General features: G+C 46.6%; 1 protein-coding gene, 1 long non-coding RNA gene and 1 pseudogene across 2 annotated transcripts in view; 1 reads left to right on the top strand and 2 right to left on the bottom strand.

Annotated features, from left to right (window-relative positions):
* Gga2 (golgi associated, gamma adaptin ear containing, ARF binding protein 2) overlaps positions 1–16,133 on the top strand; it is a 37,745-nt gene extending 21,612 nt beyond the window's left edge. Inside the window, exons 7-17 of the mRNA XM_075972091.1 lie at positions 2,286–2,366; positions 2,821–2,958; positions 6,332–6,413; positions 7,460–7,576; positions 8,330–8,419; positions 8,690–8,718; positions 9,039–9,172; positions 11,102–11,259; positions 13,051–13,220; positions 14,396–14,506; positions 15,093–16,133. Coding sequence (XP_075828206.1) covers positions 2,286–2,366; positions 2,821–2,958; positions 6,332–6,413; positions 7,460–7,576; positions 8,330–8,419; positions 8,690–8,718; positions 9,039–9,172; positions 11,102–11,259; positions 13,051–13,220; positions 14,396–14,506; positions 15,093–15,203 — 1,221 coding nt within the window. The 3' untranslated portion in view covers positions 15,204–16,133. The remainder of the gene's footprint in view (positions 1–2,285; positions 2,367–2,820; positions 2,959–6,331; positions 6,414–7,459; positions 7,577–8,329; positions 8,420–8,689; positions 8,719–9,038; positions 9,173–11,101; positions 11,260–13,050; positions 13,221–14,395; positions 14,507–15,092) is intronic.
* LOC142850960 (large ribosomal subunit protein eL28 pseudogene) lies at positions 1,432–1,905 on the bottom strand (annotated as a pseudogene).
* LOC142849657 (uncharacterized) lies at positions 9,411–22,261 on the bottom strand. The gene is made up of 3 exons (XR_012910610.1): positions 22,145–22,261; positions 19,338–19,430; positions 9,411–9,509 (listed from the first exon to the last, which is right to left on the bottom strand). It is a non-coding gene; the product is annotated as an uncharacterized LOC142849657 (long non-coding RNA).
* Between the last annotated feature and the right edge of the window lie 1,052 nt (positions 22,262–23,313).

The following is a 23,313-nucleotide window of genomic DNA, read 5'->3' as shown; positions in this document are numbered from 1 at the left end:
TTTGGTTGGTGTTGGCTGAGTGGGAAGGGTAGACTGCATTCATCTGTGGTTCCTCCCCTGCTGGTGCCTAGTGTTGCAGAGTGTGGGAGGACCTAGGGAGAGATGGCAGTACAGCTACCAAGAGAGATGGAACCTTCTTCCTGTAGGCGGACATGTTAGTTACGCTTCTCGTTGCTGTGACTAAGTACCCAGCAGAAACACCTTAAGGAAGAGGGTGGCTTTTGGCTCAGGGTTTGGAGGTGCAGTCCATTCCAGAGGGGATGGCATAGCAGCAGGCGTGTGAGGCAGCTGGTCATGTTGTGTGTGCACTCAGGAAATGGAGAGAGATAAACGCTGGTTCCCATATGGAATGGAATTCTCCTTTCTCCCTTTGAATTCTGCCTGGGACTCTAGCCCTTGGCCTGGTACTAGCTACAGGTGGATCTCCTCCCCTTCTCGGTTAAACTTCTCAGCTAACATCATCAAACAAAGACTCTCCCAAGGCATGTTTCCTAGGTGGCTTCCAATACAGTAAAGCTGGCAGAGATTAGCCATCTGTGGGATAGTTTTATGTCAACTTTATACACGCTAAAGTCATCTGAGGTGGAGGAAGAAAATGCCTCCGTAAGATTAGGCTGTATGTGAACTTATAGAGCATTTTCTTAATTGGTGATTGATGGGAGAGGGTCCAGCCCATTGTGGGTGGTGTCATCCCTGGACTGGTGGTCCTGGGTCCTATAAAAAAGCATTGAACAAGCCAGTAAGCTGCATCCTCCATGGCCTCTGCGTCAGCTCCTGCCTCCAGGTCCCTACCCTGTTTAAGTTCCTGTCCTGACTGCATTTGATGATGAATTGTGATGTTGAAGCATAAGCTGAGTAAACCCTTTCCTCCCCATGTTTCTTTGGCCATGGGGTCTCATCACAGCAATAGGAACCATAACTAGGACACCATCACCCTGTCCAGCTTACACTGAGGGACTCTGGGTGCTGGGTTTAGTTGTCTTGCTCAGCGTGGAGTTAAGTGGGAAACAAGACTTTGGCGGAAGCCTATCCCAGCTGCAGGCATGTGACCCAGGTCACCCTCAGTACTCCGAACATTTATTTGTTTATATTTTTCTTATGCCGCTGGGCTATGGAACCCAGGACTGTGTGTATGCTAGACAAGCGCTCTATAACTAAGGTGCACTCCTGGCCCCACTCTGGTCTTTTGAGTTGATAATTCTCTGTTCTGAAGCCTTCTTGTACTCCAAACAATCTCAACTTCCCAGGCTTCTATCCACTATGTGCAAGTAATACTGTCTTTCAGTTGTGGCATTTGAAAATGTCTCCCTCCTCTTCCTTCCCTTACCCCATTCCCACAAGCCAGGGCTTTACTGTTTGCCTTTTGTTCTATAAGTAGAACGATACTGTCGACTCCCTTAGTTTTTGGGGTTTTTTTTTGATGTTTGAAAAAAGTCAGTAGACTCTTTTATTGCTTCTGGGGTGTAGGGCTCAGGAGCTCTTGGTGGGACGGGTCCGTTTCCTCTTCACCACCACAGGCTTCTGGCTTCGTAGGATGGCACTGGCCCTGCGGATGGCCGCCATGCGCAGATCGGGGCGGTACTTGTTCTTTCGGATCATGTGCCTGATGCTGCTCAGGGTGGCCTGTGCAGTCTTGTTGATGGTGGTCCTTACGTAAGAAATAGCTGGTTTGCGCTGACCGGATCTGCGTTTCATGACCACCACGACTCCTTTGCCGTCGGCCGCGGGCTCCACTCCCACTGTCTTGCGGTGAATCAGCCCGTTGTAGCAGAAGGAGTTGCGGGCTTTCAGATTATTGGGTTTGGTGCTGTACGTCTGCTTATTCCTCTTGATCAGAAAACTGGAGCAGTTCCGAACGACCATCCATTGCAGATGCGCAGACATGGCGGCGCCTCCTCTTCTATTGCGGACGGAGACGGAAAGAGGCCCTTAGTTTGGTTTTAACTTTAGTTTTAGCATATAAAGTGATGGGTAGTCTGTTTCACGGATGTACCACAATGTGTGCATGTCATTGACCAATGAATATTTGGGTGATTTCAGACCATGATGATTACAAATATTATCCCCAGATGTTCTCTAGGGGCTATAGTCCTCCCATCTTCCACACAGTGAGAAACCCAGTAGTCTTTCTCGACAGTCCCAGTACCCACATTCCAGTGTCACTGTATGGCTTGGTAGGATAATGCATACTGTGTGGGGGCCATAGTCCTGCTAATTCTTCTGTTGCTGTGCTCCCACTTGGCTGGGGAGAATCACAGCTTCACCTGCTCCTGTTTGCTCTTCAGCTTCTGACAAGACTTCTCAAGAGCAACCATCCCGAGGATCTTCAGGCTGCAAACCGGCTGATCAAGAACTTGGTCAAGGAGGTAAGCATTTTTGCAGTTGGCTCTGTAGAAGACTGGGCTGATGGGTTATGTCTATGTGTAAGGATGTGAGGAAAAGCTGGCTTGGAGAAGAGATGTTCTCCTCGTCCGGAATGGGACCAGCAGGATGGTGACGAGCATCGTGACCCCTTGCCAAGTTTCCCAGCTTCTTTTGTCCATGGCACAAAGCGTTTGGGAATTTCTGTCCTTGTGACAAATGTTCGTGTTGACGGAGTTAGGTTCAGCAGTCTTTCTCCAGAACTGAGAATGCATGGACCGTGGAACAGAATCCTGTCCCCAGATTGGGTGTCATCTGCAGGAATTCTATGCAGCAGCCCTCACTCACTTCGTGTCCATGACTTCCTGAAGTCCTAGCATGCAGTGCCTTTGCCTTTCTGGTGTTTAGGAGTTACCCAGGTGACTTCTCTTCCTTCTGTCCTTTTTGTTTCCCTCAAAGGAACAAGAAAAATCTGAGAAGGTTTCCAAGCGAGTCAGCGCGGTGGAGGAAGTGCGGAGCCACGTGAAGGTGTTGCGGGAGATGCTGAGCATGTACCGCAGGCCAGGCCAGGCCCTGCCTGACCAGGAGGCCCTGCAGGTAGTCACTAGTTGTGATCTAAGGCTGCGGCTATTGTTATAAGCACAATGGATTCATTCCTATGGCTGCTGTCATGGTCAAGAGAGTGAAATCTCCTCTGTCCTTTGTCATCCCTCTCTTCCGTTCCTCCCTTCCTCCATCCCCACTGGCCACTGGTTTATTATTTACCTTTTATTCTGTAAGTCAAATGGCACTGTCTACCCCCTTAGTTTTAACTAATGTTTTAGTTTAGCGTACAGAGTGCCAGGTAGTCTTTAGCGTGCATGCGCCACACAGTATGTATGTGTGCCATTGCTTGATGACTATTTGGGTGTTTGCAGACCATAATGATTACAAATTAACCTGCTATGTAAACAGTGTACATAATCCTACATGAACCTACATTTTTCCTGAGATGTCTAGGTGTGGGATTGCCAAGTAAATGATCAGTTAGTTAACTTTTTACAAAGCTGTCAGAGTATATTCCTAAGTGTTTGCACTATATTACAGTTCTTACAGCAGTAGATAACTCCAGTTCCTCCTTATCTCGTTTCCTCTCCAGTTCCTTCTTATCTTATTTCCTCTAAAAGCAGTATTTTTTTTGATAACACCCTTGAGATAATTAACACATCATAATGGTAATTATTACCACCAGTATCTGATTTTAGACCACTCATCTCCCCTACTGAAAATCCTGGGTTTGTATTAAGCAAGTTTTAGTATCTGTCTGTCAGTCTATCTGCCCTGCCTGCCTGCCTGCCTATCTATCTATCTATCTATCTATCTATCTATCTATCTATCTATCTATCTATCTATCTATCTATCTATCTATCTAATTTTTGGAACAGGCTTTCTCTATATAATTTTGGAACCTGTCCTGGAACTCACTTTTTAGTCCAGTCTGGTCTCGAATTCACAGAGATCCACCTGCCTTCCTCCCAAGTGCTGAGATTAAAGGTGTGTGCCAACAGTGCCCAGTACAAATTCAGAGATTTTTTTTTTTAAGGATTTATTGTGGGTGCCTGTCATGTGCGTGGGTGCCCACAGAGGCCCGGAGAGGGTGGTGGGTTCCTTGGTGCTGCAGTTACAGACAGTTTGTGAGCTGCCGGACGTGGGTTTAAAGTAGCTGCACTGGTGTACAGCTTCCTCAGCACTCACAAGGATTCTAGGTCTGTGCATGGTGCCAGCATTCGCTGTCACCTGTCTTCTTTGGTGGCAGCTCTCCATCTCCTTGAGACTTTGTTTCTGTGTTTCACATTCTGTCATGTGCTTTCCACGTGTGTTGCTTTTGTAGAGTGTCTGCTCAAATCTTTGCCCGTTCCCTAACTGGCTTGTCTTAAATTACAAAGATGGTTTATTTGTTTTGTTTTTGAGATAGACCGGCTGGCCTGGAACTTAGTGTATAAACCAGGCTGGCCTCTTGCTTACCTTCCCCTACCTCCTGAGTGTTGGTATTAAGGTGCAAGCCACCACACTTGGGCTTAGAACAGTGGTTCTCAGCCTTTCTATTGCTGTGACCCTTTAATACAGTTCTTCATGCTATGGTGACCTCCAACCATAACATTATTTTCGTTGCTACTTCATAATTATAATTTTGCTACTGTTATGGATTGTAAACTCTGATATTCATGGTGGTCTTAGAAGACCCCTGAGAAAAGGTCATTCGACCCCCCCCCCTAAAAGGTCATGACCCATAGGTGGAGAAACCCTTCCTTAATGATTTTTTTGAATATGTCCAGACCCAAGTTCCTTTTCACACTATTTATTCCCTTCAATCTAGGCTGTCCTTCCCCTGGCTTGACAAACTTCTTTTGAGGGACAGGATTTGTGTACTTGTGAATGTGTTTTTGTGTGTGCACGTACACAGGTGCGCATGTTTGTGGGGATCAGGGGTCAGCCGTCGGTGTCATTCCTCAGTTGACTAGCCAGTGCTCTAGAGGTCCTCCTGCCTCCACCTCTCCTAGACTGAGATATAGACAAGGGCCACCACACCTGCCTTTTTTACATGGATTCTGGGGACCAATCTCAGGTCTTTCTTTTCTTTTTTTTCCTTTTCAATCTATTTATTATGTATAAAGTATTCTCAGTATTCTGTTTGCATGTATGCCTGCAGGCCAGAAGAGGGCACCAGATCTCATTACAGATGGTTGTGAGCCATCATGTGGTTGCTGGGAACTGAACTCAGGACCTTCAGAAGGACAGGCAGTGCACTTAACCACTGTGCCATCTCCCCAGCCCCCCAATCTCAGGTCTTGTGAGACACTTTTTTGCCTGGACTATCTTCCAGTTGTGAGGGATAAACATTTTGTGGGTTTTGTTGTTGTTTGGTTTGTTTGCTCGCTTTCTAGTGTCAGTGAAGTCCAGTGTGTCTCTTGTCCTGTAGATGACACCACCAGCTACCAGCTAGCTCTTAAGCCCAACCTAGGACAGAGACGCAGGTAGCAGGCAGAGAGGAGACCAGGGCGGGGCCTGTGGAAAGAGGGAACTGAGGGAGAGGATGTGAAGCTGCTGGGCTGTCCAGAGCTCACTCTTTTCTCTAGTGAGAAGAAAATGGCTTTGGGGGACCCTGTGGAGAATATTAGGCAAGTGTTGTAAAGGGATTGCACCATCAGAACCGTTGGGACAGGAAATTCTCTACAGTATGTTGGTGACAAAGCAGGGAGGTTCTTCCGTTGCTAGAGCTGTTGCAGCTCAGCCAGGAAAGTGGGAACAGTGGGGTCTCTCTTGAGCAAGATTTTTTTTCTCAATTTTCCTTTATTTGAAAGAAGTTATATATGTGGGGCCCCTTATATCCCCCCCCCCATTTATTTATTAACGGTTGGGGAGTCACATGCCATCATGCACTAGTGGAGGTCTAAGGACTATTCGATGTGAGTTGGTTCTCTCCTTCCGTCACACAGGACCTTCTAGGGACGAACAGGACTGTTAAACTTGGCAGTAGCACCTTGACTCACTGAGCTCCTTCTCCAACCAGGGAAGCAAAGTCCCAGGAGAGACATTTGATAGCTAGAGTCATTCTTTTTGTAGTTTGGGTTGGCCTTGCCCTCCTGATCCTCTTCTTCCACCTCCCTAATGCTGATATAGGCATGCATCACTACTCGAACTAACCCAAACGTTCTCATGTTCTCTCTCTCTCTCTCTCTCTCTCTCTCTCTCTCTCTCTCTCTCTCTCGTGGGGGATTGAACCTCGAGTCAGGCGTGAGAGGCAACTGCTCTACTGAGCTATAGTCCCAGCCCTCTAATGTCTTCTGATGCTATCTTGTTACCTTAGAACTGTAGTCACGAGTCTGGCACGCCTAAGTAAGAGGCTTTCAGTCTGAGGCAGCCGAGGGAGACACAGGAGGACTTGTGGGGCCCTGGGTGTGAGGGTGTGAACGAGGCTCTGTTTCTCTAGGTTGTGTATGAAAGATGTGAGAAGCTGCGGCCGACCCTGTTCCGGCTAGCAAGTGACACCACCGATGATGACGACGCCCTGGGTAACGGCTCTGTTATTTTGGGTGTAGCAAAATAGGTGTGGTTCTTCGGGCCGGGCTGCTGTGAGGCCAGAGCAAGACAGAGAGCTTTGAGTTTGGTGTGGGCTGGTGGCTCAGGTCTGACTTCAGAAGACTCTGGGCTTGAATAAGAAATGTGAAGATCAGAAACCCAGAAAAGAGTAGAAATCTACTAGAGACATTGTATAGCCCTTCCCCTAGATGACTAGGAAGCTGTGCCCTGCCTTTCTTTCTTCTTCTCTTTCTCTTTCTCCTCCTCCTCCCTTCTCCTCCTTCTCCTCTTTCTCCTCCTTCTCTTCCTTCTCCTCCTCTTTCTTCTCCTCCTCCTTTTCCTCTTTCTTTCTTCTCATTCTCTTCTCCCTTCTCCTCCTCCTCTCCTCCTCTCCTCCTCTCCTCTTCTTCCTCCTTTTCCTCCTCCTCCTCTCCTTTCTCCTTTTCCTCCTCCTCTCCCTTCTCCTCCTCCTCCTATTCCTCCTTCTATGAAACAAAGGTCCTTGACTTGTAAGCTTCTCAGAATATGCTTTGTGGGTCACGCCCTCCTGAGCTGATGTTTTTCTGTTCCTGAGATTGCAATTGATCCATAATTCAGGAGCTTTGCCGAATTCAGATGTAATTGAGAGACTGAGAATTTATTATAGCCAGGTATGGTTATTTGTTATTAAGTAGGCTTCAGTTAGGATGCCAGATTTTCAGTGGAAATGCCCAGTCTTTATTTGCAGACTGGTAAAATGTCTAGGCTACAAAGCTGATTTGTGTACCCATTCTCCACATAGGGAAAGCTTTCAGTAACTGAGGTACTTTTTAAGTCAAGACACCCACATCAACCTGTCTCAACTTAAAAAAAAAAAATCAGCTCCTCCTCATGGAAAGAACAGTGTTTGGAGTGTGAACTGCTGCCAGTGTGTGGATAGTGGAATATGACCAGGGTCAGGGGTCCTGGCTGTGCCAAGCCTGGCAGAGTATTCAAGAAAAGACAAGAGATAGATGGTTGGCTGCTATACTGAGGAGTTCTCAATGTGCTCTTTCCTCAGCGGAGATTCTTCAAGCAAACGACCTTCTCACTCAGGGGGTTCTGCTGTACAAACAGGTGGTGGAGGGACGAGTCAATGCCGGGAAAGCTGCTGTGGGAGAAGTTTCTGTCCCCAGAGGTGCGTGCTGGGATCCTCCTGCCTAAGGGCAGTGTGCAAGCCACAAGAATGCAAGAGCTGCTTCTGTCCCCTCCTCTGTAGAGAAGGCTGTGTTGTGCCAGGTTTTAATCCCTTTCCAGTGCTCCTGGAGCCTGAGACCAAGGAAATGGTTAGTGGTCCAATAGTAGGGGTTTGCCTAACACTCACAAGGCCCAAGATTGCATCTCAGCACTGCCCCCCGCCCCCCACCACCAAGGTTTGTTTTTTAATGCTCTTCAGTCTCTGACCCATACCTTCTAAGTCAGGATGGCTTGGAGCTAGGCCTCAGTACTTTGTGTACTGTAGATGAATTTGATCAGAAACGCCAAAGGTGTCTAAGCTGAAGAAGTGGTCTAAGCTGCTGCCCTGTGTGATGAGAGGGGCCAAGGGAAAAGAAAGACCCCAATGCCTGGAGGGCTGAGTCCTTTGGTCTCCTAACATGCAAATGCCTATGGCAGGCTGCTTCCCAGCACCCAGCTGAGGCAGAAACTGGTGGGTAAGAGGCCTGTTTTCCAGGAGAGTACCAGTAGGCTTTAAATGGAGACATTGTTTTCATGTTTGAGATTTTTGTTTGTTTTCTTACTTTTTTTTGAGACAGAGTTTCCCTGTGTAGCCTTGGCTGTCCTCAGACTCACCTGTCTCTGCCTCCCCAGTGCGGGGATTAAAGGTGGGGATTAAAGGTGTGTGCCCCCACCACCCGGCCTTGTTTGAGTCTTTTCACCCCGTCTGTTTTAGTCTTTCCGAATCAAGAACCCTGCGGGAAGAACTGCCCCCTCATTGACCTAGAGGCGCCATCTCTGCTTCATCAGGACCTGGCAGCCTTAGGTAAGAGAGGACGTTATACAGGCACAGAATGGCACTGAGTGGAGGGATGGGTGGGTTTGTTTCCTTCATGCAGCATGGGCCTGCTCTGGGGGCAGGGAGGGGGGCTCTGGCATAACAGGTAGCATGGAAAAGTCTCTGGGTGGGTGGATTGGCTCTGGAGGGGTCCCTTGTTTAGGCTTTCTAGATATCCTGGAAAGGGTGGGCGTGCAATCCGGCCTCATCACCCGTCAGGTATTGTTACAGTGATGTATCTCTACTTCTTTCTCACAGGGCTCAGCGATATTCCCACTAGGACCAAGGTAGGAAAGCTGTTCCCCTTGTGGGGAGTTCTGGGAAGGGTCACCCTGGCCACAGTGCTGCCTGCGGGAGAGTGGTCACCACTACGCCATGCTTTGGGCTTCTCAGATCATCTTGTGGGGTTGGCTCCAGAGCTCTTCATCTGTACGGTTTGCTTTACCTCTCACCTCCCCGGCAGGACATCTTTCCCTCTCCTACCTTAACTCTTTGCTTGTACTGGCTTCTGCTTCCTGAAGGTCTGTGCAGGAGTCTTCTCTGTTCAGCCGTTTCTTTCTCCTCTTGCCCCCATAGAGATTTATTGTAGCCATTCTTGGTTTGACAGGTTGTCATTCCAAGTTGCTGTAAAGACAAGAAGCAGCCTGCTGCTATCACGCTCCTGGGGGGTGCCGTCGAGAGCCTTTCTGCGGAGAGGAATTTGATGGATCTCTTCTCGCCACAGCCATCTCCAGGACCATTGTGAGTGTTCAGGGCCAGTGGCTTCTGCCTGCAGCTCCCGCGGCCCCCTCCTGCTGAAGGGCATGCTCTGTGTACTACAAGTGCAGGGTACTGCAGCTCCCGCGGCCCCCTCCTGCTGAAGGGCATGCTCTGTGTACTGCAAGTGCAGGGTACTGCAGCTCCCGCAGCCCCCTCCTGCTGAAGGGCGTGCTCTGTGTACTGCAAGTGCAGGGTGCTGCAGCTCCCGCAGCCCCTCCTGCTGAAGGGCGTGCTCTGTGTACTGCAAGTGCAGGGTGCTGCTTCCCCTTTGCTGTCTTGCCCCATGCTAACTTGGACAGCTCCAGAAAGAGGTTAAAGTCTGAAAGAAAGAAATTGATGACAGACATTTTTGTTCAATTTTAATTTGCACAGATGTGTGTGATGGGTGTATAAGGACACGCACGCCATGGTGAGCCTACGGAGTGAGAGGATAGTTTTGCGAGGTGTTTCCTTCTTGCCTTTATGTGGGTTCCAGGGATTGAACCTAGCTCTCCAGGTTTTGCTGCCATCTTGCTGGCCTTTTTTGTTGTTGTTGTTTTGAGAGACAGTTTTAGTCTAGATTGGCTAGGATGACCTTGAGCTTCTGTACTTCTGCCTCCCAAGTACAACCTTCTAGCCAGGTCCCATATGCCCTGTGGCTGTCTGACTGATAATTTTGATGCCTATTTCTTTCCTGACTGCTATGTTTGAAATTAAATGAAACTAGAGAAATAACAATAGGTCCTAAATACCATTCCTTAAAAACTGCAGCAAATTCTTTTTTCTTCTTTTCAAAGAGAATTTATTTTGGCTCCTGATTCCAATTCTTTCTTTGTTAGCTCCCTTGCTACCAGATAAGTCTCAGACAGTAGATTAGCCTGAAAATCATCCTGTGCTATGATAACAGGCACATAACATCATACATGCCTTTGCTTTTCCTGTATATGTGATAATGCATTATTGTAGCTTTTCTTAAAAGACTTATTTATTTATTTATTATGTATATAGTGTGTGTGCCTGCAGGCCAGAAAAGGGCACCAGATCTCATTACAGGTGACTGTGAGACACCATGTGGTTGCTAGGAATTGAACTCAGGATCTTTGGAAGAGCAGCCAATGCTCTTAACCTCTGAACCATCTCTCCAGCCCTTATTGTAGCTTATTTTTACGAAACTGTTCCAGCGTGACTTTTTTTCCCCTCTCTTTTAAGGTTTATTTTTATTTATATGTGTTTCTGTGTATATGTATGCCACATGCATTTGAGTACCTTGGAGGGAGTTAGACCATCTGGAGCTAGAGTTAAAAGTGGTCAGGTTCTCTTTGATGTAGTTACTGGTAACCAAATCTAGGCCCTTAGTGGTTGCTCCTAATTACTGACTCAACCCTCCAGCACTGCCCTCCCCATCCCCTGGGTCTCACTGTTTAACCCTGGTTGTCCCTGAATTTACCTAGCTCCCTACCCCTACTTTCCGAGTGCTGTAGTTCAAGGTGTGTGCTATCATGCTCAGTCTGTGTTTGTATTCTGGTTCCAAAAGAGGGCATCAGATCCCCTGCTGGAATTATATAGGTGACTGTGAGCTGCTGGGAAACTCACGTCCTCTGTAAGAGCAGCACTTTGGACCACGGAACCGTCTTTCCAGCCTCTTAAAAAAATTTTTTTTTGTTTTGTTTTTTGAGACAGGGTTTCTCTGTAGCTTTTGGAGCCTGTCCTGGAATTTGCTCTGTAGATAGACCAGGCTGGCCTTGAACTCTGTAGATCTACCTGCCACTACCTCCTGAGTGCTGGGATTAAGGGTATATGCTACCAGCACCCAGTGCATACATGTTTTCTTGTTATTCAGGGGGAAATAAACAGAAGAAGAAAAGAAATGACAGATTCCTGAAGTTTTCTTCTAGTTTTTGTTAGTCCTTGATTATTTTTCTTTCTTTGCAGGAATTATGTTCCACAAAAGAGCATCCCCAAGGAAGTACCACCAGGTACCAAGGCCTCTCCAGGTTGGTCCTGGGAGGCTGGACCATTGGCTTCTTCCCCGGCCTCACAGAATACACCTCTGGCTCAAGTGTTTGTCCCTTTGGAGTCTGTGAAACCCAGTAAGTAGTTTGTGCTGCTGCTTCTTTGTTGGATCCCTAACAACAATGACAAACCACTCCACACTGATAGGCGTGGTCCTTAAACTGGGAAGTTGAGTCTGAAGCTTGGGGAGAGGTGAGGAGAGGTTTTCAGCCTTTGGAGCGGACATTTTTCTTAGTCTTCTCTGTCGGAGATGTCAGCTGTGAAGGGATTGGCAGGTGGGGTTTAATGATGAGGTTGAGGTCTGTTAGGACATGATGTTTATTCATGTGGAGCTCAGGAGGGAAGGGTTTAGTGTGACCAAAGTGCCGGGAAAGGTGGAAATGGAAGGAAAGGAAGAATTTGGCTAAGGACGTTACTTCTCTGTGGATGCTCAGTCAGAAAAGTGGGTCTTGCCTGTTAAAGGGGAAAGAAAGCCAGAGGCTCTACCAGCTAAGGTTGCACACTGTGGCCTGCATGGTGGTATGGACAGCAGAAACCAGACCCGAGCACCGGGGCTCTGATCTTCTACAGCCCAGAGTCCTGTGTGGTAGCAAGGTGTGGGGAGGTTGGCATGCAGGGGGTCCCAGCAGCCAGGTGGAATTCTTTAACTGGACTTGGTGATAGCAGGCGCTCTTTGTGCTTTTGTTTTATTAAGTTTTCATTGGAACAGTATTGCATGTCCAGTGTTAACTTCTTAGTTGTGATAATTGTGTAAGCAAGGTATTAACATTTGGGGAGGGTGGGTAATGAATTTATGAGAATCATTTGGTTTGCCTTTGTAACTTCATAAGTCTAAAATAATTACAGCACAAAGTTTAAAAATGGTGTAAAACAAGAGTAACATACTTAGTGTAGAGGAGCATAGAAAAATTAAAGCAGAAAGGTAACGTTCAGCATTGCCAGCCGGCCAGGGGCAGGCATTCTATTGAAGTCTGTGTGTGTGTGGTACTGGGTTTCAAACCCGAGATCCTGCACTTTCTAAGTAAGCACTCTACTATTGAATTGTAACCCCTCCTCTCTTCTCTCCATCCTTTCCTTTTTATTTTGTGATCGATAGTCTCATGTATTTAATTTTGGCATAGAACTAACTACATAACCAAAAATGGTCTTAACCTTTGAATCTTCCTATGGGATTACAGGTGTAGGCCACTGTACCCAGTTTTCAGGGTTTTGGGGATTCAACCTAACACCTCCTGCATGCTGGCCAGGAACCCACGGAGATTCATCTCTAGCCCTTTTTCCTGTTTTGTTTTGAGACAGAGACTCACTATGTAGTTCTGGAAGTCTGGAATTTACTATGTAAAGCTAGTTGTCTTTGAACTCGAAGAATTCACCTGTCTCTGCCTCCCTTCTTAGAGAATCCCCACAGTGCTGGGATTAATTGTGTGTGCCACCACATCCAGCCTGGTGTGTGTGTGTGTGGTGGGGGTGTTAAGGCAGGGTCTCACTGTATAGCTCTGATTGTCCTAGAACTCACAGAGATCTACCTGCCTTTGTCTCCTGAGTGCTGGGATTAAAGGTGGTGTCCACCACAACTGACTGTATTTACTGAGTGTTTTGGTTTGTTTTGAATTTCAGTCTTTGTGACACTCCATGCTTTCTATAGCGTTCCTACATACATGATTTTAGTTGTGATCTAGTTTAATGGAAAAAGAAAAGATTCCTTTTTGAAGCTGTGTGTGGTGATGAGGGCGGGCAGGTGGTAGGAGACCATTTTGATTAGAGGAGTCCGTGAGGATTTGGGATACAGATGGTGATGGTGCAGAAGAGATGGGAGGCAGCCAGTGTCGAGCATGAGTGCTGACCCCTGGTGGATCCCTGTCTACCAGGCCGCTTGCCGCCCATCATCGTGTATGACCGCAACGGCTTCAGAATCCTGCTGCACTTCTCCCAGACTGGGGCCCCTGGCCATCCAGATGTGCGGGTGCTGCTGTTGACCATGATGAGCACTGCCACCCAGCCTGTCTGGGACATCATGTTTCAGGTGGCTGTCCCAAAGGTGAGTCATCTGCTGGCCAGCTTTGACCTCTTCACTAGTGACTCATTTCTGGACACTTGCTGAGACATTGTTAGTTAGGTAGAAGGGACATACTCTTCATATAAAATGGGGATTTTAATGGCCTATGTAGCTGGGTATTCCTGTATATTTGACTTCAGATAAGGTTCTATCCAGGTAAGTTTTTAGGTTAATTCCTTAAGAATACTACCAGGTGGTGGTGGCATACACCTTTAATGCTATCACTCTGGAGGCAGAGGCAAGTGAGTTCAAGGCCAGCTTGGTCTTTAAAGCAAACAGGAATACAACAGAGAAATCCTGTCTTGAAAAACAACAAACAAAACAACAAAATCTTGTTTGTGGTTTTTTTTTGTTTCTTTTGTTTTTTAAGACAGGGTTTCCCTGTGTAGCTGGTCTCATTAGGTAGACCAGGCTGACCTGATTCACAAAGATCTTCCTGCCTCTGTCTCCCAACTGCTAGGATTAAAGGTGTGTACCACTGTGACCTGATGTGTTTTGTTTTTTGATACAGGATCACACTGTGTAGGTCAAGCTAGCCTAGAACTTGCTTTTAGCCAAGCTTGCCCTTAGACTCAGCTTCTTCCTGACTCTGCAGCCTGAGTGCTGGGTGTATAGGGATGTGCCACCATACCTCACTCAGATGAAGAGAGTTGGTTCTATTTACTATTTGGGTTGTTCTGGACTTTATAAAGCATGAACATGGCCATTAGCATCCAGGGTTGCCTGACCCTCTTTAGGCTATAAAGCAAGCAAGATAGAAATAGATATGTGTGTGCTCTCATCCGTATGGTAGCCTGTAATGGCCATGAGAGGGCCTGTCACTCTTTATACACTGGCAAGGCAAGGCTCAGAACTAAGTGTTGTACCCAAGGACATAGAGCTGGTAAGAGGCAGATTGAGAACCCAGCCCAAGATTTTCTATAGTGTTTTATGCTTTGTCTGGGATGCCAACTGTTGACCACACACCTTCAAACACATTCCTGTGGGCAGAAGGAAAGGAACTTTTGGATCCTCTTTCCTCTCCCCTCATAAGAAATGTCTGTGTGGGACCACAAGGGTGTCTTGGGGTGCTCCTTTTGAGATCAAGTTGCTGTTGGCTGAGTGCCTTCCTGAAGCTGTGGCTCTCTGGATTAACATGTTGACTCTTCCACCCATAGTCAATGCGAGTGAAGCTGCAGCCGGCATCCAGTTCCAGGCTCCCTGCGTTCAGTCCCTTGATGCCTCCAGCCGTGATATCTCAGATGCTGCTGCTTGACAACCCACACAAAGTATGATCCAGGAACCAGGCCCCCTTGAGGCTTTTCTGTCAAGTGTCAGTGGTTCCAGGTTGAGTTTAGGGGTGGAACCAGCCCTTACTGGGGCCTCCTTTGCTTTGGGGGAGGGCCAAGATCTGTAATGGGCTGTCACAGCTGCGAACCAAGGGGTAAACATGTGAACTCATACCTAGATTCCTCTGAAGGAAGCACCCTGTCTTCCTGTGGGTCTCTGAATTTACCTTTGGGCCTGCAGAAGTTGGCAGGGCTTCCAGGATACATGCCTGGCTCCCTGTGAGTTTGTAGCTCCAAAGAGACTAAGCCAGGGTAGCCAGGCCATTACTTGAGGACTTCATTTGGGGGAGTTATGTAAATAAACTAAGCATGTGGTGGTGCATACCTGTAACCCCAGCACTCCAGAGGCAGAGGCAAGTCTGATCTACACAACAAGTTCCAGGCCAGCCAAGGCTACACAGTGAGACCCTGTCTCAAAAAAATAAAATAAAAAAGCTGTAAGCTGTGCCTTGAAGACTCCTAGGTTGGGTGGAGGCTTTTACTGTAGGCTTGAATCTCTAACGTCTTAGCCTCTCTTCTGTCCCAGGAACCCATCCGGTTGCGGTATAAGCTGACTTTCAACCAGGGTGGGCAGCCGTTCAGCGAAGTCGGAGAAGTGAAAGACTTTCCAGACCTGGCTGTCTTGAGCGCGGCCTAACTTCTCCCCCGAGACTCTTCAGTCAAGCTTAGGCCAGCATTCCTTTTAACCGTCTGGTCAGGACTCATTGTGAAGTAGTGCAGAGTGCCAAGCATTCTTTCCTGATGTCAGGCCTTGATTGCCAATCTCTGTAGATCATGTGTGTGCATGTGTGCGTGTGTGTTATTGGGGAGCCGGGGGTGGAGGGAGAGTTGGGCTTGGGATTTGGGCAGTGTGGGGGATGCTGACGACTTCTGAGATCATCTCTGCTGCACTCATACCTGCTTCTGCATGTTGGTTGACACTGTTGTCCCTGCCTCGGGTTGGAGTTTTATAAGCCAAAGTTTTTTCCATGTATTGTTATCTTTTCATTCATCCACTTTGTGCCTTGTCAGCCTTTGAAAGTCTTAGTTGCTCCCAGGCTGCTATTCTCAGGGACCTTAGAAAGGGACCTGGTTGGTCTTGTGACAGAGTGTGTCTTCTGTGGCACACTCTTCCAAGAATGGCCTTGTCTTCATTTTCATTAGGGAATGCTGCTTGCAGATGTTCAGTAAAACCTAAATGGAATGCTTATTGCACTGGTTCCAGGCAAGGGGCTGCCATGAGACCAGGAGACCACACTCGGTGGGCCAATCATGTCCTTCACTACAGTGCCTTAGATTCTCCCTTTGATGGACCCTCTGAGGCCTTGCTTGGGCTTTGGGTTCTGTGGGCTGGGCAGCCTGTCTGGGCCCTTACTCAGGACCCACGATGTCATCCTCACTCTTTCTGTTCATAAACATCTCAAAGCTCTTTCATTGTGACCCTGTGTTCCTTGTTGTAAATCACAGCTAGCTGGCCAGTCCCTTTACCCTCACAATCCAAGGGGGGGAACTATGATGCAGGTGGAGAGCCATGTGATGACTCCGTACAAAGCATCATCGAATAAATACTGTGTACAAATTTGCCTGGTGTTGAGTCCATAGGGATATATTTCAAAGTGATAGGCTGGAAGGCAACTGCCTTCTGTTGACACGTGAGGACATGACGAAGAACAGCATTCTGACAAGCTGAGGTGCTGGAGCAGAGGGTTGTTAACTCAAGCTAACAGTCTACCAATACTTTGAGAGTACCTACTGTGTGCTGGGTTCTTTGGCATGCACGCTTCAGCAAGTTCTGCTTGGCTGGATCTGTATGAAGAGGAACCCTGAACTCTACTGAAATGGCTGGTGAGGGCCAGTCTTGTGAGATTCTGCCTCAAACTGGAAGGCTCTTTCTATTGAAATGCATTCCTTCTGGTCTTTTTGTGTTCATCTAGTTGGGGTGTGTATTAATAGCACAAAACGTTTGATCACACCGGGCAGTGGTGGCGCACGCCTTTAATCCCAGCACTCGGGAGGCAGAGGCAGGCGGATCTCTGTGAGTTCGAGGCCAGCCTGGACTACAAGAGCTAGTTCCAGGACAGGAACCAAAAAGCTACGGAGAAACCCTGTCTCGAAAATCCAAAAAAAAAAAAAAAAAGTCTGATCATTTCAGTAGATTTAGGATGGCTTCTGGCTGCTGTTTTGTTTTTGAGACAGGATCTCACTGTGTAGCCTGGGCTGGCCTGGAATTCACCATATAGACCAGGCTGGCCTGAAGTTGTACCAAAGAGTTCCATAATAGCCCAGAATGGAATATAACAAAGGTTTATTTATTTGGGGATAAACTCACAGTAAGGGCAGTAACCTGCAGTCCTCTGCCTGCGCTAGGAACTGGAACCGAATCCAGCAGCAAAGAGGGCTGTACATGCTTTTCTTCTGCATTTATATTACCATGCCGCCAGGGGCATGTTCTGTATGCTCATGTCCCCAGATGCTGCTTCAGTGCCATGGTTGCCTCTGCACTGTCAGTCACAGGAAGCACAGGAAAATGTATGCTAAGGCTTCCTGAAAGTGTCTCACGATGCCTGCCTTCACGTCCCATTTAGATTTTGGCCACACCTAGCTGCAAAGCACACTGGAAAATATGATTTTTCTTGTAATTTATTTAACTTTATGTGCTTTGGTGTGAAGGTGTGAATCACCAGGAACGGAGTTACAGATGGTTGTCAGCTGCCATGTGGGTTCTGGGAATTGAACCCAGGTCCTCTTGAAGAGCAGTCAGTGCTCTTAACTGCTGGACCATCTCTCCAGCCCTGAAAATGGGAATTTTGTATGCAGTATAGCACAATATAAAATTGGGGTCTAGTTACCAAGGAAGGAGAGATTGGTAGGAAGTTAGCAAGCAATCTTCCCTCTGTTGTGAGAGAAAACTGCTTTCAAGCTATTGCTAAATGAAAATGCAGGGCCAGGCAGTGGTGGCACACACCTTCAATCCCAGCACTTGGGAGGCAGAGGCAGTCAGCTATCTGTGAGTTCAAAACTAGCCTGGTCTACAGAGCGAGTTCAAGGATAGCCAAAGCCACACAGAGAAACCTTGTCTCGAAAAACCAAAGCCAGAAAGTGCAGGTTATTTTTCTTTGTAGTGTTGGCCATCAAATTTATGGGGAGGGGCTGGAGAGATGGCTCAGTGGTTAAGGGCACTGACTGCTCTTCCAGAGACTCTGAGTTCAATTAATTCCCACCAACCACATCACAATCATCTATAATGGGATCTGATGCCCTCTTCTGGCATGCAGGCACATGTACCCATATCTAAAAATACATATAAATAATTTTTAAAATGAACACACTAAAAAAAACTTGGAAAAGCAATAGTTTATTTTTGTTTGCTTATTCTCTTATGATTCCATAGCACTCTTTATTGTCCAAGGGAATAGGAAATCAGGACAGGAAATGCAGACAGGACCTACTGGCTTGCTTCTCATGGCTTGCTCTGCCTGCTTTCTTGTAGAAGCCAAGACCACTGTCCCAGGGATGGCACCACCCATAGTAGGTTGGATCCTTCCCTATTAATCACCAATTAGGAGAATGCCTACAGATGTGCAGACACCCTAATCTTATGGGGACATCACCTCGCCGATGACTTTAGCTGTATTAGGTTGTCATAAAGACTAGCCAAGCTACATCCCATTCCCTGGCTCCAGCTTTAAACCAAGCAATTCCCTCAGTTGCATATACAGATAACTGGCCATGGTTGGGTCTTGGAATTCCAGGTAGGTTTCTTTTCAAGTTTTTTTCCATTTACTGAAATTTCCAAACCAAATAAAGCCTTGTTTCTTACGTTCAGTGTCACTGTTTAGATAAGTATTAAATATGATTCAAAATTAAAATACAAAAGGTGAAAATTCTGGCCTGGGAAGGTGGCTTGTTACAGTGCTTGCTGTGCAGGAGTGAGGCCCTGAGTTCGATTCCTAAAGCCTGTATATAAACACTGGCAGAGAGGCCATCCTTGGGCTTCTTAGCTAGCCTAATGGAAAAGATCTCCCTGCGAGAGATCTTGCCTGAAAAAGCAGGGTGGATGGCACATAAGGAATGGCACAGGAAGTTGGTCTCTGGCCTCCACAGGCGCACGTGCACAGCCACACACAGGACAGAAGTTCCCTCATCTTTTTCAGAGATACACCAGGAGTACTTGAGCATGTTGTTTTGACTAGATAGCTAGGAGAGAGTGCTGTTACAGTTTTGGCCACCAAGACCATTCATTCCCTTCAGCTGAACTGTAAATCAGGCATGTCACGCAGAAAGAGCTTCCAGTTGCTTTCTTGCATCGCTATCCCCTCGTTCCTGACAACTCCCCGTTCCCCCCCACACCACCTTGTTTGTAGGCCTTTAGAATCACATTCGGTTCTTTTTTTGTTGTTTTTGAGACAGGGTTTCTCTGTAGCTTTTGGAACCTGTCCTGGAACTAGCTCTTGTAGACCAGGCTGGCCTCGAACTCACAGAGATCCCCTTGCTTCTGCCTCCTGAGTGCTGGGATTATAGGTGTGTGCCACCACAGCTAGCTCCTTATAGTCTTAATTGGTAACATTGTTTAAGATCTAATTAAGGGCCGGGCGATGGTGGCGCACGCCTTTAATCCCAGCACTCGGGGGGCAGAGGCAGGCGGATCTCTGTGAGTTCGAGACCAGCCTGGTCTACAGAGCTAGTTCCAGGACAGGCTCCAAAGCCACAGAGAAACCCTGTCTCGAAAAAAAAAAAAAGATTTAATTAAGGGCCACCAGATGTCAGCAAATGAAGGACAGGCACTGGCTACCTGAGTTTGATTCCAGGTATATGAGGAGGAAGGAGAGAAGTGACTTCTTCAACTTGTCTTCTGACTTCCACACCAAGCTGTGGCACATACACACTATAAATAAATAGAATGTTTTCTTTTAAATCTACTTTTTAAAATCTAGTAAACAATTCTATTTATTCATTTAGTTAGTTCTGACTGCTAACCTAGCGTACAAAGTGGAGAACAACAGAGATCCCATCTCAAGGTGTAAAACTTTAAGACAATTCTGAAGCCATTTCTGACAATTCTGAGCCCTCTCAGTCTCAGCAGTAATGCTCTCCGCTTCCCCCCTGGGAACCAAGGACCTAACAATTGCCCGCACACGTACTGAAATGTTGGGAACTTTCCATCATCTCCCTGCGTCCTTGTGAATGTTCTCCAAATAGAACTCAGTTATTGAATAGGGGCAAGATAACCCTTAGGTGTTGACTCAGTTACTGATGTTTTGACTTAGGCCCTGGGAAAGGGGCAAAGTGACCCTCAGATGTTTTCCCTTACCTCGTCTGATCTGGCAACCACTCTCCAGCCAATTATTGGTAATAGCCCTTTTGAATAAGCCAATCATAATAGTTAAAGAACAACCCCCAGAGACCCCTTCCTTCTGTGGTTTTTCCCTTTAAAAATAGCCTGTACCAGTCATTTGGGGTCTTTCTAGCCTTCCAAATGCTGGAAGACCCTGTCATGACAATGCTTTTACATCAGCTGTGGTGGTGAGAGATGGTCTCTGGGGGGCGGTGACTCCTTGGTGATTGGACTGTAGGGTCCAACAAAGGTAGAAGTAAGGACCATTACCTGAGGTATTCCTCCATTTTCCACACAGTTTCCATGGTATCTGTGCACCCTTCTTCATACACACAAATGCTTACACACGCAAGATTCTACTGTGAGTCCGATGTGGGGGCACAGGCCTTTAATCCCAGCACCCGGGAGACAGAGGCAGCCTGGTCTATGGAGTGAGTTCCCCTGGGGTTTCTCACTGTTCCACTCCCTATTGCAGAGGGCATCTGTGCTATGAGAGTCCAATGAATGACCCAGGACTACCACCTGTCATCAGCCCAGGAGGCACATCCCTGCCTGAGGGTCTGTAGGCTTCTGAGTGTCTAGACCAAACTGACCATACAGTCTTGAATAACCTCAAGGCTCCATTCGTATGGGCACAGTATGAAGGAAATGTTGGGTCACACTTGAGAATAGTTTAAACTTGGAATGTGGTCCCCCTTTTAATTTCCTCTTCCGTTGCTGCGATAAAATATTCTAACAGGTGGCAATTAAAGGCAGAAAGGTTTATTTTGCTCATGGTACAGTGTAACAAGCTGAGGCAGGAAGAACTTGAAGCAAGCAGGCAGTCACATTGCATCCACAATCAGGAAACAGCTAGTGTTCAGCTTGGCTTTCTCCATTTTATATAGTCCAGGACTCTCCTGCCCTTGGAATTGCACCTCCCACAATGAAGCTGGGTCTTCCTACTTGAATTAAGATAATCCCTCACAGCTGGGCCTTGGTGGCGCACACCTTTAATCCGGGAGGCAGGGGCAGGTGGATCTCTGTGAGTTCGAGGCCAGCCTGGTCTACAGAGCGAGTTCCAGGACAGTCAGGGCTGTTGCACAGAGAAACCCTGTCTTGGTGGGGAGGGGAATCACTCACAGTCATGTCCAGAGACTGCACTAACCATACCCACCCACACAAGGATCCATCGAAAGGATCACAGCTTTGTGCATGTAGAACACTATTTAAAGAAAACATTATGCCGGGTCGCGGTGGTGCATGCCTTTAATCCCAGCACTCGGGAGGCAGAGGCAGGAGGATCTCTGTGAGTTTGAGACCAACCTGGTCTAACAAGAGCTAGTTCCAGGACAGGCTCCAAAGCTACAGAGAAACCCTGTCTCGAAAAACCCAAACCAAACCAACCAACCGAACAAACCCAAAACATAACAGCAGTTGAGAACACATGCTGCTCTCGAAGAGGATCTAGGTTTGGTTCCCAGCATTCATACTGGACACCTTACAGCTGCCTCTAACTCCAGCTCTAAGGGTCCAATGTCATTTTCTGAACTCTGGGTACATTCATTCACAAGTGACCAAACCCACACAGAGATAACACATAATTTAAAAGTTATAAAATGAGTCTTAAAAGAAAAAAATAGATAAAAAATAGCCTGAGCCTCAGTGACATCAGTGGACACATACAATAGGGCAAATATGCTCAAGAAATTTAGTCCAGGTAAGCTAGAAAATAGGCTTTGAGGCTAGCCTGGACTACAGAGTTAGTTCCAGGAAAGCCAAGGCTACACAGAGAAACCCTGTCTCAAAAACCAAAACAAAACAAAAAGGAAATAAGATAAGAATAGGCTTTAAGACATTACTAAATAGAGATAAAGGTGTATTTGACGATGATATTAGGTTAATACTGTAGGAAATAAGTTGCAAGTGCAATATACCCAATATCACAGCCCTGAAGAACCTGAAGCAAAAATAAACACAGCTGGAACAGAAAAATGTGCAGTACAATATATATTTCATTCTGTTTGGTTTTGAGATGGGGTTGGTCTACATAACCCTGACTGTGGAACTTACAGTGTGGACCAGGCTGGCCTCAAACTCAGAGATCGACTTGCCTCTCCTGGGTGTGGGAATCAAAGGTGCGTGCCACTACACCTGGCTAACAATAATGAGTTGGAGATTTAAAGCCTTGGAATAATTGGTGGGACAACTCAGAAGATGAGCAAGGACATAAGTTTAGAAGAACACTAACTACCCCATCTTACTAAGATATACAGAACACTTACCCAATGTCTGCAGATATTTCTTTTTTGCTGTTCGGTTTGTTTTTAGTTGGTTTTTAGGAGACAGGGCCTTGCTGTATAGGCCTGAGTGGCCTCAAATTCCAAGCAATCCTGTTTCTGCCTCTCAAGCGCTGGGATTACAGGCATGTACCACGACATCCATTGTACATTTGTTCTTCTTCCTCCTCTTCATAGTGAATGTTCATTATACATGGTGCTGGATTTCATAAAGATAGTTTATTTCAACAGTACTTTATGTATATTCCCTTCTGAACATCCCCCCTTTTTGTCCCATCCCCCCTTCCATTCTCCTTTCTTCCTCCTCTATCTCCCCTCTACTCTTAGATCAGATGTGATTTTAGGTATTTATATAAAATATAGATCCAAAAGTGAGAGAAAACACAGACTTTTGTGTTCTTTTGCTTATTATCTTTAGCTGTATCCATTTTTCACAACATCTCATCCTCCTTCGTGCTGTACATGCTTTCAAACGCACATAGAACCCTCTCCATGACAGACCAGTGTTAACACAGGCCATAACAAATCTCTGCATGTCTAGAGTGATTTAAGTCATACCAAGTATGTTTTCAAAATACATGGAATTAAATTAGAAATCAACACTAGACCATGGTGTGGTGGCTCAAGGTAGGAATCCCAACACTTGGGAGGCTCAGTCAGGACTGCCTTTGAGTTCCAGGCTAGAAGGACTACATAATAAGACTGTGTCTTCAAAAAAAAAATTCTATTGAAAAAACAAAACAAAATTCTACTTTGCTATTCTAGACAAAAGCAAACAGACTCAGAGAAAGAATAAAAGAAACTGATTAGTGAAGAAACTGATGGAAAAAAGAAATGGAAAACTAAAGGAAGAGCTGGCGTTTTGAAGATTATTAAAATTAAATCAGAAATAAAGAGGGGGTACCATTATCAATTCTATAGAAATTTAGAGACATGACCCAGCAGTTAAGAGTACCGACTGCTCCTCCAGAGGACCTGCGTTTATCCCCAGCACCCATTAACCACCTGTAAAACTCCACTTCCAGGAGATTCTTCATCCTCGTCTGGCCTCTGTTGGCACCAGGTACGCAGGTGGTTCACAGACACACATGCAGGCAAAACACTCATCCACTAAAATAAAACTAAAAAGGAAGTGCTGCATGCACTTATTGAGA

Source organism: Microtus pennsylvanicus, chromosome 5 (assembly GCF_037038515.1).
Source record: "Microtus pennsylvanicus isolate mMicPen1 chromosome 5, mMicPen1.hap1, whole genome shotgun sequence".
Classification (NCBI taxonomy): Eukaryota; Metazoa; Chordata; class Mammalia; order Rodentia; family Cricetidae; genus Microtus; species Microtus pennsylvanicus.
Note: the sequence above shows the minus strand (reverse complement) of the source record. Positions and strands in the feature narration are given on the sequence as shown.